Genomic DNA, 12,278 nt, shown 5'->3' on the forward strand with positions numbered 1-12,278 from the left:
TGGTGCATACAGTGCTCGATTCTGACGCTCTAGTAGTCGGGTGCTCTGTTCATGTCAGTACGCGTTCTGAATGTTCAAAGATAAGGCGTCAGGAATCGACAAACCTCTACCCGATCCAGCCAGCTTTCAGTCAATCAATTCTCGCAAGTAGCCGCCATCAGTCAGGGCCGCGATATCTGACTGACTGCTCCACATAATTGAGCTCTGTCTGTGTGCCTGTAGTGGGTATTTAAATACCACTCCTACGACACGATGGAACGCCAGGTCATTTTTAATCTCTCGCTACTCTCTGATCTACTTCAACAATGAACCCTATCGAATACCACTATCCTGTGATTGGCCGCAAGGGCACTGGAGGCGTATTTGATCGATTGCCTATCGAGACGCTGGAGAAGGACCATCCTTACCAATTTGCATTGTTCATCCTTGCCTTTGCCGCAATTCAGCAGCGTCCCGACGCTCTCCAAGTCATGGAAGAGCCTGCGGGCACGTTCGTGGAAATTGCGTCGATTCACGGAAGGCCTTTCATTGAATGGGCAGGTGACCGCAACAAGGACACCTCAACTGACTACAGCGCCACTGACAAGAAAGATACCAATCCCGTTCCTGCCAGATTCGGAGGTATTTGGTCCTTTCCATCGCAGCTTTCCGTAGCCTAATAATGCTGCTTGTGACAGGTTATTGCAAGTAAGCTGGTATGCACTCTTTCGCTCTGTCGATTTTGAGACCTTTATTCAGCCATGGTGCCGTTGTTTTTCCTACTTGGCACCGCCCATATGTCATGCTTATTGAGGTATACGAACCCGATGACTGTGACTGGCATGTTGCTCAATTGCTTTGTAGCAATCCATCGGAAACATCGCCGATCAATTGGCCCACGACATCGAAGCTAAAAACCCGGATGAATGTGGAGTGTGGGTCAAGGCTGCCAAGGAACTGCGTTTTCCGTACGCGTCAAGTCATTTCCGACACTTATTTAGATGACCATATTTCACGCAGATACTGGGATTGGGCCGAGAAGGATGTTTCCGAGAATGGCCTTCCTCCTGTTCTGTATGAAGATAAAGTGGAAATCATGGCCGCTGGAGGTCAAAAACAAATCGTTGACAATCCTCTCTCGTTTTTCTCGTTCGTCGATGGGATCCCATCGGACTTTGGCGATGAGACGCTCAGGGTATGCTGTTTTTACCTTTCCATAACGCAGAACTTGCTCAAATGTGGTTGGTAGACGGGACAAGTGGCATACTTCTCCAAGTGGCACAGGACATACCGCTATACTGTTAGTACCGCGAATCCAGAAGGCAGTAACGTAGACCAGTTGCAAAAGTAAGTATTGATCGAGACATGTTATGCAAGGCAGGAACTGATTTAGACTTTGTAAGGGCGTTCAAAGCCGGGGCAAAGGATCTCAGAAGCAAAGTCGCTCAGCTCTTTGTAGTAAATGATAACGAAGATTCTGCATTAGCGTATGTCTTAGCTTCTGCTAGTCTTTTGCACTGACCGACATCTTGATAGCTGGGATGAATTTTCCAATCATACGATGCAATCCAAGAGAGAAATGGATAGTTTCAATTCCGGGTCACTTGAAGGAGTCCACGATGCTGTTCATACATTGGCTGTAGGCGACATCCATTTGTTTCAATCTTCGAAATATGCTTAATGCAGCAATGACTTAGGGTGGAACCGGACACATGGTTAGTTGTAAATGCCTGCGTGCAAACGATACTGTTAATCTTCATTGAACACTTGCAGAGCGCCCCAGACTACGTGAGTAACTCCCCTGACCCACCAAAATGATACTGACATCTCTTCGAATAGGCCGCCTTCGATCCTTTGTTCTTCCGTGCGTAATTAGGTGCAAGTTACTTACATGCATCACTTACATGGCTTTATTCCTCTCCAGTTCACCATTCGAATGTGGACAGACTGTGTATGTGTGATTTGGTTTAAGGGTATTTTCTTGTGACTGAATCCCCCAAGTGGCTCTATGGGAGTGGTGCTACACTGAGTACTGGATGGAAAACGGGTATGAAATCAAAGGGCAATCATACCCTTGGACACAGGTATTGGGTTGGATGATATTCCGACGCAAGTACTCAGTCGTTGACTTTTAGCAACTCGGTACATATGCGCAAGTTTACAACGCACAGCTCCTTCCAGACGGACCACTCCAACCATTCCGAACGGAACAAGGAGACTACTGGACCTCTTCTCAAGCTCGATTCTTGCATGCAGACGCCTACCCAAAGTGTACGCCGCAATCTTGTCTATGGGATGACACAAGCTTACCTGAGTCAGATTATTCGTATCCCGAGTTAGCAGGCGTTCAAGTTAATCGAGCTGCCATGTCATCTGACGAGCGTGCTTTGGCGCGCAAGAAAATTGCAGCCTACTACGGGTTTGATCCACAGACCACGGCGCAACAGGTGGCGGCGCCCGCTTGGACGCAACTTCCTGTTCCAGACAACGACCATCCTGCCGTGCCAGCCGACCACGCCGTTATTCCTGAATACCGCACATTTGCAGTGCATGTAAAACTTTTGGAGCATGCTTTCAATGGCTCCTACTCATTCCAGCTCTACCATAAAGGAAATGATAATTCGGCTTCGCAGCTCATAGGTACTGTCGCAGTCTTTGCACGGCCAGACCATTCCCCTTGTAAAGCGTGTACTCTGCGTCGTGAGGCGGGAACTGTAATTCACGGCGTCATCCCCATTCCTCCCGCATTGATTGAGAGTATCATGAAATCAAACGCCGACGGTGAAACGGTGGCTACATTCGACCAGACGCTCGCTCACATCAAGGGGGAGTTGGTTGGAAAGATTGTGGATGCTACTGGCTCAGAGCTTGCTAGGGCTGAGGGAGGCCTGGAGGCCCCCCAGGTACCAGGCGACCAAACCACTTCTCGCAATGTTACTCCTCTAGAAATCTCTCTGGTGTCGACTGCTGTCGCTGAACACGGAGAGGACAAGGATCGTCCTGTCTACATATGCGACTGGCAGCATCACGATGGTATCTTCAACGTAAGCCTGAGTGTATCCTTCTTGGGTTGGCTAATTTTCTAAAGATGACTTTTCTACAGGGCGGATGGCAGGCGACTCATCCGGCTGCCGCGTGATGCAGTCTAGTTGGCAGCTTTGGGTCTTGTTCGCAAAAACTGAAAGAATGGCAGTGGCCAAATAAGTTTCTACATCTTGTACCACTCTAGTGAGCTATATGAATTCTGTCGCGACTCGCGCGTGTTGTTGTATAGTGCTCGTGTTTGAGGGATTACTAGTCTAAGTGTATTGGCAGTCCATCACAGGACACATCGTATACAATCTCATTGTCATGAGATATCTCTCTGTGCTTGACTCTCATTATCTGTGCTCGTACGAGACTAAGTACTGAGACATTGATATAGCTCCTAGTTCAGATCGTTTAATAATACATTTCCTTCAAGCGCTGATTGACATATTCTCCAGCTGATACGGGTCCATACCTCGCGGGTCGCTCGGCAGATACACAACTTGCAATAGGCTGCTCAACCATCTCAATTGTCGAGTATTCGACCAATAAATAAGCACGAACCTCGATGTTAACATCATAATCGGTGCCAAAGAATAGGGGGATAGAATAACGGTCAACGCCATTCCTATTGACAGCTCTGTGGACCGTAGACTTGAAAATATCATCTGAAAATTGAACGCTGAGATGGAGTCATGGCATGGTGCGACAAACGTACTTGTCCACCTAGCAAATTGGTCACCCAGGCTTATACAAGATAATCAGCCATTGAAACCGAATCAAAAGCAAATAAGATCACTTAATGACCAGTGTTCCGTCAATGGGTGGGGCTTTGATCCACTGCTTCTGGGAATTGAGCACCTGCAGCGCTTGAATTCCTGGCTGTTGCCAGAGTATCGTGAAACACTACAACACAATCGATGCGAATCATGGTAGAGTTGTGAGGTAAGTGAATCGCACCTCAAAGCTAAATGTGTACAAGGCATCAACATGGTTAAAGAAAAAAGTTAGCAACGAATCACACACTCCGTGTGGGCACCGATGCCGACGATACGGTCGTCTGCAGGACCTGTCTGTGGGGGGTAGTGCAATGCGTTCATAATGGCAGCCGAGTTCTTCGTCTACAAAACATTCAATGAATGTCCGAAGATCACATAACATTCATTGCAACGACACTGCACCTTATCGTCAAAATATCTCTCTGGCAAATCCAAAGATAGTGCAAACAGTGGGAAAAGTATCTTTCCCACAGCTACTGCCGCATGGCTAACGAAACTATAAGTTGATATCATGATATCACCCAGCAAGGCAGAAGCACTCACTAGTATTTCAACGTGCCTTCTCTATACTTTTCAGGACGTTCAGGCCAAACATTAGCGCCCGCCATAGCACCATCATTTGCGCGCTTCTCATCATGGGTCTTTGCCTCGAGCTCCTCCCAACCGATTTGAAACGCCTCGTGCAGGTCGCCGCTGTTCCCGGGTTCAATATTGGCATCGAGTAGTGGTGTGTATCCTTTGAAGTTGGCGACGTTCTTGTGGTTGAGCTACACAAAAACGCTGTCGATTGGTAATTCGAACAGAGGTGAAAGCATGATCGACACCTTCAGCTTTTCCTCCGTTGGAAGCTTGAAGTACTCTTTGTTGGCTTCAAGGACATTGTCTATGCATTCCTGTGGCATCCCATGGTTCTTGACTGCCAATAAATGCAAAGTCACCGTGATGTCACAGAAGGATTGAAAGATTCTATCATGCCAACGCGTCTACAGAGGACTTACCATAGAAAAACCCTACATTCATACATGCATCGCGTATCTGATACGCAAGAGCTTTCCTCTCATTCTCATCCGGACTCGTTGCACAGGAAAGATCGCTGTACTGAAGTCAGCAAAGTCGTGCTTGGCAAGTGAACTTGACCAATGAACAGACATTACGGGTATGTCTTGAAAAGCGCCATCGATGACGGATGCTGACTCTGCTAAAGACATGATCGTCGATGAAGAAGGCGGGAAGGAAGAAGATAGAACGGTTTCCCCTTAATGTTCCGAACAAGATAAGATAAAGATTCAAGTTGCATGTCACAAAGTATCTGCATCCGAAATCATCTCCAACAATACCAACTACAATTTACTTGTTATTATACATTGTTTTCAATCGTTGCTTCACATATTCTCCAGCAGTGATGGCCGGATATGTCGCTGGTTTCTCTGCTGTCACGCAGGTGTAAATTGGCTGTGACGTATCGAATGAGACCCATCAGATTGGCGTAGCATAAACAATGTCAGTTGACTAGCCTCAATGTTAACCTCGTAGTCAGTGCTGAAGAATAGTGCGATGGAATACCGATCAACGATGTTCTTGTTGATGGCTCGATGCACGGTAGACTTGAAAATGTCGTCTGTACAACGTGGTCGGCTCTCTGTGTAAATCGCCCAAGGATAGTGTGTCTACGCACTTGTCCAATGCGCAAACTGATCTCCAAGACTGATAGTCCAGTGTTAGTGATTATATCAAGAAAAATTGAATAGGAACCACGCGAAATATCCGTACTTGATAACAAGGGTTCCTGCTAGTGGTGGTACGTTGATCCATTGTTCACGAGAGTTCAAAACTTGGAGAGCCTCGAGGCCCATTTGTTGCCAGAGAATCGTGAAACACTGTCCATGATTCAGTATATTACTAGCTCAGACATTTGGACTCACCACAAAACTGATAAATCCGAATGCCGTCGAGATCATGCATAGACAGGATGACTTCAAAACAACTCACTCGGTGTGAGCTCCGATTCCCAGTATTTTGTCGTCTGGAGCATCTGGCTGAGGCGGATAGTGGAGGGTACGCATAGTAGCGGCCGAATACACAGTCTATTTGAATAAACTATGAACTGTGCTAAACACACTAGGTCGTGCAGACACCTACCTTGTCGTTGAAGTACGTTTCGGGCAGGTCGAGCGCCAGCGCAAAGAGGCAAAACAGCTTCTTTCCGACGGTAAGGGCACCGTGACTGTAAGACTGCATCGTGAGTTTCCGATGGATCGAAAAGCGATAAACTCGACTAATAATCCATGCAAGCGGTTCTAAAATCTTCAGGTGTATCCGGCCAGACATTCCCACCTGCCATTACACCATCGCGAGATGCATTTTCAACTACCGGATCCCCAGATTTCTCTTCCCACCCGATGCGAAAACCCTCATGCAAGTCACCTTTGTTGCCTGGCTGGATGTTTGCTTCCAATGGAGGGCTATAGCCTTTGAAATTTGGTATAGTCTTATGATGAAGCTAGTCATCGTTTATGATGCTTTATTTTGTCAGTCAGGTGCAGCATTCGGATACACACTTTCATCTTTTCCTCGGTTGGAAGCGAGTAGTACTCCTTGTTCACTCTTAGGACTTTGTCAAGACAGTGCTGTGTTATGCCATGGTTCTTGACTGGAGTTCACGTCATAATATGTGAGATAGACAGATACTAGGCTGAACGTACCATAAAAGAATCCAACATCCATACACGCCATTCGAATTTTTTGTGCCAGGGCACGTCGTAGAGCTTCATCTTCGCTAAACGCATCCTCCAGATCACTGAGATTCGAAAGTATAAACGCCGTCAAATTTGCAGAAAAACGGAGGTCACCGTACATGATTGGAATACTTTCGAATGGTCCATCACATACTAGATGTCCACGGGAGTTCGCGCATTTTTGGCAAAACGGTTATTACTCCACATCGCACAAACAAATAAAATTAATTATTTGACAGTTCGATAGCGTGACATCGAAAGTACAACGTCTGCTAGTTTCTTTTTCGAAAATCGACGTGTTGAGTCCAGCAGAGAGTTACCGCGCAGAAAAGTGCAATTTTCCCTAGAGTTCGCGCACTTCGTCACACTATGTCACACGTCTGCCGCAATGCCTTTTCACGCTCCGCAGAGTCCGCACCGTTTGAGTATTGTGAAGTAAAGCATTCCGGCATTGCGGAGTTTTGATTACACAGTCTCTATGTAACGCTTTGGGCAGATTGTCACGTTTGGGGCTTATTTCTTCATCGCAGATGATCCTGACAAGCATGTGCCCCGGATAAATTTGTTTTAGTATTCTCTAATCATGTATAACCATCTCACAATATTCCAGAATTATATGTGGAGATCTGACCTTTAGAGCGAGCCTTCTATGCCTCTCGCACTGATAAGTTGTCCATGGAACAAGATCTACTTCGATTTTCTTCAAAAAAAAAATATGGCAGTGTGTATTATGTTTGGGCGAATCCAGATCTATCATGGATAAGGATTCCGTGTAGAATTGCGTGTGCTAGAGTCAATGCGCGGACTCTTGGGACACACGGACTCGTGGGACCATCTAGTACAGGCTCGCAAGACATGGTCCAGGATTAGGGTTCTTGGCTACAGTACTAGCACTGAGTACTGCCTCACTCAAAACTTGATTGATACTAATAAACGATAAACGATCTTTTATTGGCTGAAGTCGGCATCGGCAACTGTTATGTAATATGTCGGCTATCATTACGTAACTGCAGATTTCAGAAATTTCTGTCCCTTTGCCCACCAAGCCTGATAAACTGCTTCCACTTATGATCTCCTGGCGTTTTGCAACTGCGAATGTCTTCCACTGAAAACTCGCTGATTGGCTCTGTATTTGAACGCAAGACATCTACAGCCCAGAGCCTACCCTCTTCAAGATTCGCAAAAACTCCCGGCTCAGGTTTTCCAGCTGTCCAGCACAGGTCAAAGAGCGCATTTGCTCGCGCCAAAGAAGAGGAAAAGAGCAGTAGCAATGCCAGGCACACAACCGTACCTCTCGTAAACCCTGCGAGTCCCGCCAAACAACTTGAGGTGGATTCACACACCGCCGATGATGCTATGCGTCAACAGATTAGTGACGAAAACGAGCGCCGAGTGGCTAATATGACTGAAGAGGAGCGAGAACAAGAGAGATGCGAGGTTTTAGAGCAACTGGGAAGTGGTGCAGCTGACCTTCTGGAGCGTGTACGCGCTGCAAGATCAAGAAATACAACGAAGGCTCCCGCTATACCTGAGGGTATACTAATACCAAATGAGCAGGCTTCCGAAGTTTCCCGCGAAATTCCGATCGTGTCTTCCCTACCTGGTTTTACCACCGGACGCAACCTTTCAAGGGTCAAGAGTCTGGAAGATTTCGGGAAAAGAGGCATGTCACTCCCCGGGTTTAATGGGTATTTTGACACGAAGGCTGCATCTTAGCTCCCCCGATCCTGGTGAAAAGCAGTACTAGACCTTCGTCACCCAATAAAGCTAGTCGTCAACTTCGCTTTGCGGCATTGACGCCTGCTGATGTCTACGTGTATGAGTCTGCACCAGTATCTCCCAAACGAAAGGCCATTGCGCTCCCTCCGCCTCCAGATTTCCCAGACCCATCGATTGTCTCTCTGGGTACCTTCAAAGAGAATGGTTTGCCGTGTAAGCGACCACTTTCTCCTGCAAGCCCCAAGGGTGACGACAGGCCTGTGCAGAAGATTACGGATGATAGATCAGAGCCCGAGGAAGGCACTCCAGAATATATTCGGAGACGATATTTCCCGAATATGCCTGCAGACAACCCATCCATGTCTTGGATGAAACCTTCGTCGTTCATTTCGGAGCCGGTTTTGCTTCGCTTCGATCTGACGGGTGCTCCTATACCTGCAGAAATCTCTGCTGCTCTGCCATCTCATCTTGGCTTACATCACCATGCAGATGGAGATCACGCAGGGTACACTCTTGATGATATATTTTTGCTGTCTCGCTCCACTGTCCCTGCGCAACGCACCATGATGCTTAATATCTTAGTTGGCATCGCGCGCCGGTTGGGCATGCAAGCGAGGGACCCCAACTACCCAGACAGGATTTCGGAACTTCAGGGGAAGGAGGAGGAACTACGAAAACGTATTCTCGCCGCCGGCCTCTCCGCGATGAACGAGAAGGGTGGCGTCGGTGTCCGGGCCATTGAGGTTGTCCGGGAGTGTATCGTCGACTGGGACGCAGTGTTTGACGTTGAGCATGCCGAGTTAGATCTCGCTCCTGCCATCATGTCCGTTTTGCAAGTGCCCGACTTCCTCACTCAAGCCACAGAAATCTTCACGCAAGCATCCTTGCCCCCTGAATCCCTGGCTCAACTTCTGTCCATTGTCTTTCGGTTATCGCAGGAGTCGAATACTATTGCTGATTCAATCTCAAAGACACCTCGATTGCTCCCCGCCCTAATACAGACATTCCTTCTTACGCCTATACCGCCCCCGTCAGACACACCCCTGCCTAACCCTGTCGCTCTCCGGTGCCTCGCTGTCCTTGCGTCATCCTCCCGGACTAACGCTATGGCACTATGTGAGCCAGCCGATGCCCTTCTTCGTTTTATTACTATGCTGCCTCCCACTTCGCCCTTTCCCGAGTCTCTTGCCACACAACTTCTCATAAAAACCCTCCGCCTATATGCCACTCTTGCATCCTACGGTCTATATTCACATATAGCGACATCTGCCGCTTCCTACTTTGCTTCTTTGTTCACCTATATCGTCTCATCCAAGTCGAAACCGCTGAAAGTGGCATGGGCAGGACTTGTGGAAGCATGGGTAGTCTGCGCAACGGATCCACATCACACGACTCCACCGCATGATATCTTGTGGAGCCAGGTGACTAGCTGGGGGTGGGGTGCCGAGGTGCTTCAGCTTCGCCAGGGAATAACGGAAGATGAAGGAGAAGTATGGGCAGCCATCTGGAGTGCTTCCTCTGCATGGCTCGAGGGTGCTCAGGTCAACGGCATCAGGGGAGGGGAGGGAGAACGTGCAGAGACTCTCAACACAATCCAGGACGGCTTTAGCAAAGGAGTTGAACATAGCGTAGTAACAGCTTCCCTAGAGGCTTTACGCGCTGAACTCGCACAGATACACGACACGTCGCTACTAGAGCGATGCCAACGTTTGCAGCGTATTGGTATGCATGCGCGCGTGCTTTCCTCTGTAGTCCGCCTGTGGCTTGCATGCACGCCTGTCGCAAACACCGACGCAAACACTGCCTCTCCGCTTGGTGCCCCGCCGTTTAACCTTCCTTTCACTGAGCTATCATCCTTCTGTGCCTTTGTCGTATCACATTCCCTTTGGTCGCTTGTTACTGGTGTCGAGCAAGCTGCCTGCAAGCACCTGGCGACATTTTTGGCGTATTTCCATAGGTTATCGCGACATATCCCAGGGACCTCACCTGACCTCTGGGTTGCACAGGGTGTAGCAATTCTCGAAAGGCAGCTCCCTGGACAAGAAGAGCACGCTTTTCGGATTCTTGGGGCTATTTTAGGAATCCTCACACCACAGTTCCTCGGCGCAATGGCACACCCTAGCATTTGGGAGAAGGGCGGATGGAGTGTCATCAAGCCCTTTCTAGACTACACAATTCGCCCGAACCGGGAAGTATACATTGCCCCCAGCGATGTCACACCAGAGTCGATCATGCGGTGTACAACTCTTCGCCTTCCATCATCCAGCTCCTTATCATCTGTCCCTGATGAGCATCGCCCAACTGGCCTTCCGTTACCTCATGTGTGGCTTACTTCACCAATTGACCATCTTCTTCGATCTGGGTCTTCGCCCGTTTTCAAGGCACTTCCTTCGTCGTGGGATGCATCGGAAGTTGACGTCGTTCGCGCATCGCTGCTGTTTATCAAAGCCACGGAAGAAATTGTGGTACGATATAGCTTAAACCAGTTCGCCCTGAAGCGTTCAGAGATGGTTTTCGCTTGTATGAAAGTGTTCATGCTCGAACACGGCCAACAGCAAGAATATCCCTCACCGGCAACAGGAGACGAAGAAGAAGTGTTCCGAGACCTCGTTGTTTCGAAATTATTGTCTGACCTCCTGGCGCCCTTCACCCTCAGTGCTCCTTCTGCTTCGTCACCTTCATCCAGATTGCCTGATATCGACCTGGAACAGGCCTCTCTACCATTCCTCGGATCGGGCACACCTTTTTACCAATTTTACACAGACTTCCTGGCACTATACGACGCCATCTCTTTTTCACACCCAACCTTCGCATCCCTTCTCCTTCCACCTCTCGCGCTAACCTATCCCATCGACTACCGTCGGATACTATGGGCAGACTTTGCGCATGTGCTGCGTACTGTACGTACTCCTGTGGACCAGGTCATCGCAGGGGATCTCAGAGATTTCCTGTACCCGGTCGAGAAAGGTGAGATGATCGGAAAATACGCCGGTGCGCTGCTCCAAGGATCAGTTGATGGATTCCTGCGTCTTGTTGCGGTACACCACGTGGCGTGCAACATCTGGCCTGATCTTCGGTCCGAGGAAGTTGGAGCTGAGCAGGAGGATGTGGCCAAGATGCTGTTGAAGATGGTAGTGGAGAAAGGAAATGGACGCGTTGTGCGTGAGGTGCTGAGGTATCGACAGGTTCGTGAAGAAACAGTTGTTTATCCCCCTGCTTGTTTTGAAACAAGTGGGGAATGGATAGCAGACCGAGCAGAATTTGCCCGGCAGGCGTTGGGCAGCGAGTTGCATGAAAGACTTGAGGGCGTATTTTATGGTTAGTGCGAGTTCTTTTGCCGTTGCATATTCTAACTACTGGATAGAATATTGAATGTTTAAATGAAGCGCTTAAGGTATATGAATTACATCTCGGGTGCCCGTGTAATATTTATCACTCAACAAGATGTATTGCATCTCACCTTTGGGGATTCCTGATGCAGACGATGGAGTGTGGTGATAAAATGAATCGGAATCCTTGCTTGGGAAGAATGTCCGTCGTGAGATTTCGAGGTCAACGCACGAGAACAACACAAGGTGTAACACTCGCTTCTTGATAATCATGATGAGCACTCTGCACTGAGCCCACCCCTTTGAACTTCCAAATTCAAAGATGTAATGTCAAATGATCACTTTCCGAATGCCGAGGTGAGCATGCTGTGCTACGTGCTGCGCGTGTGATGGTTTCATTTGATGTCTAACCATGCACAAGTACTTCAGAGACACTGCACATCCAAACAGCGTATGATATCGCGGCTAGGCTAGCCCGCATCTCAAGCTGAAGACGGTCGGCGTGATTCGTAATAGCTGAGTTTTTTCTCTTCTTAATTGGGTTCATTGTCCCATTCGTGAGCCGGTTAAGATCGATTCGCGACGCTGGGCTGCCGTGTCATGTACTGCTGTCTCTCGATACGCAACAAAACCTGTCCGAGTCCCTCGAGCATGAAGCTGAGGGGCACTTTCCGTGAGATCTTGGCGTAAAATTGATTCATCCATCGTTA

General features: G+C 48.3%; 4 protein-coding genes across 4 annotated transcripts; 2 read left to right on the forward strand and 2 right to left on the reverse strand.

Annotated features, from left to right (window-relative positions):
• Window positions 1-305: 305 nt before the first annotated feature.
• On the forward strand, window positions 306-3,260 carry F5147DRAFT_751794 (common central domain of tyrosinase-domain-containing protein; the record flags this gene model as incomplete). The annotated part of the gene is made up of 15 exons (XM_041440200.1): window positions 306-628; window positions 739-793; window positions 844-947; window positions 1,000-1,174; window positions 1,229-1,326; window positions 1,383-1,466; window positions 1,516-1,618; window positions 1,677-1,694; window positions 1,753-1,767; window positions 1,819-1,843; window positions 1,904-1,930; window positions 1,981-2,063; window positions 2,115-2,250; window positions 2,299-3,023; window positions 3,083-3,260. 15 exons carry the CDS (start codon window positions 306-308, stop codon window positions 3,116-3,118), a joined length of 2,007 nt encoding a protein of 668 aa, XP_041296302.1. The 3' UTR covers window positions 3,119-3,260.
• Window positions 3,261-5,069, reverse strand: F5147DRAFT_678329 (uncharacterized protein). Its single transcript, XM_041436200.1, has 11 exons — window positions 4,935-5,069; window positions 4,784-4,878; window positions 4,610-4,701; window positions 4,329-4,552; window positions 4,188-4,272; window positions 4,033-4,127; window positions 3,967-3,973; window positions 3,806-3,912; window positions 3,725-3,753; window positions 3,571-3,674; window positions 3,261-3,519 (listed from the first exon to the last, which is right to left on the reverse strand). Exons 1-11 carry the CDS (start codon window positions 4,991-4,993, stop codon window positions 3,421-3,423), a joined length of 996 nt encoding a protein of 331 aa, XP_041296303.1. The 5' UTR covers window positions 4,994-5,069; the 3' UTR covers window positions 3,261-3,420.
• F5147DRAFT_834637 (2OG-Fe(II) oxygenase) lies at window positions 5,060-7,429 on the reverse strand. Its single transcript, XM_041443922.1, has 12 exons — window positions 7,362-7,429; window positions 6,640-6,673; window positions 6,488-6,582; window positions 6,344-6,435; window positions 6,062-6,285; window positions 5,925-6,009; window positions 5,775-5,869; window positions 5,708-5,714; window positions 5,556-5,662; window positions 5,461-5,489; window positions 5,300-5,403; window positions 5,060-5,237 (listed from the first exon to the last, which is right to left on the reverse strand). Exons 1-12 carry the CDS (start codon window positions 7,375-7,377, stop codon window positions 5,133-5,135), a joined length of 993 nt encoding a protein of 330 aa, XP_041296304.1. The 5' UTR covers window positions 7,378-7,429; the 3' UTR covers window positions 5,060-5,132.
• Window positions 7,430-7,559: 130 nt separating this feature from the next.
• F5147DRAFT_678360 (uncharacterized protein) lies at window positions 7,560-11,867 on the forward strand. Its single transcript, XM_041436201.1, has 2 exons — window positions 7,560-8,183; window positions 8,237-11,867. Exons 1-2 carry the CDS (start codon window positions 7,616-7,618, stop codon window positions 11,560-11,562), a joined length of 3,894 nt encoding a protein of 1,297 aa, XP_041296305.1. The 5' UTR covers window positions 7,560-7,615; the 3' UTR covers window positions 11,563-11,867.
• The last annotated feature ends 411 nt before the right edge of the window (window positions 11,868-12,278 follow it).

This window comes from Suillus discolor (genome assembly GCF_016758755.1).
Source record: "Suillus discolor strain FC423 chromosome Unknown F5147scaffold_10, whole genome shotgun sequence".
Classification (NCBI taxonomy): Eukaryota; Fungi; Basidiomycota; class Agaricomycetes; order Boletales; family Suillaceae; genus Suillus; species Suillus discolor.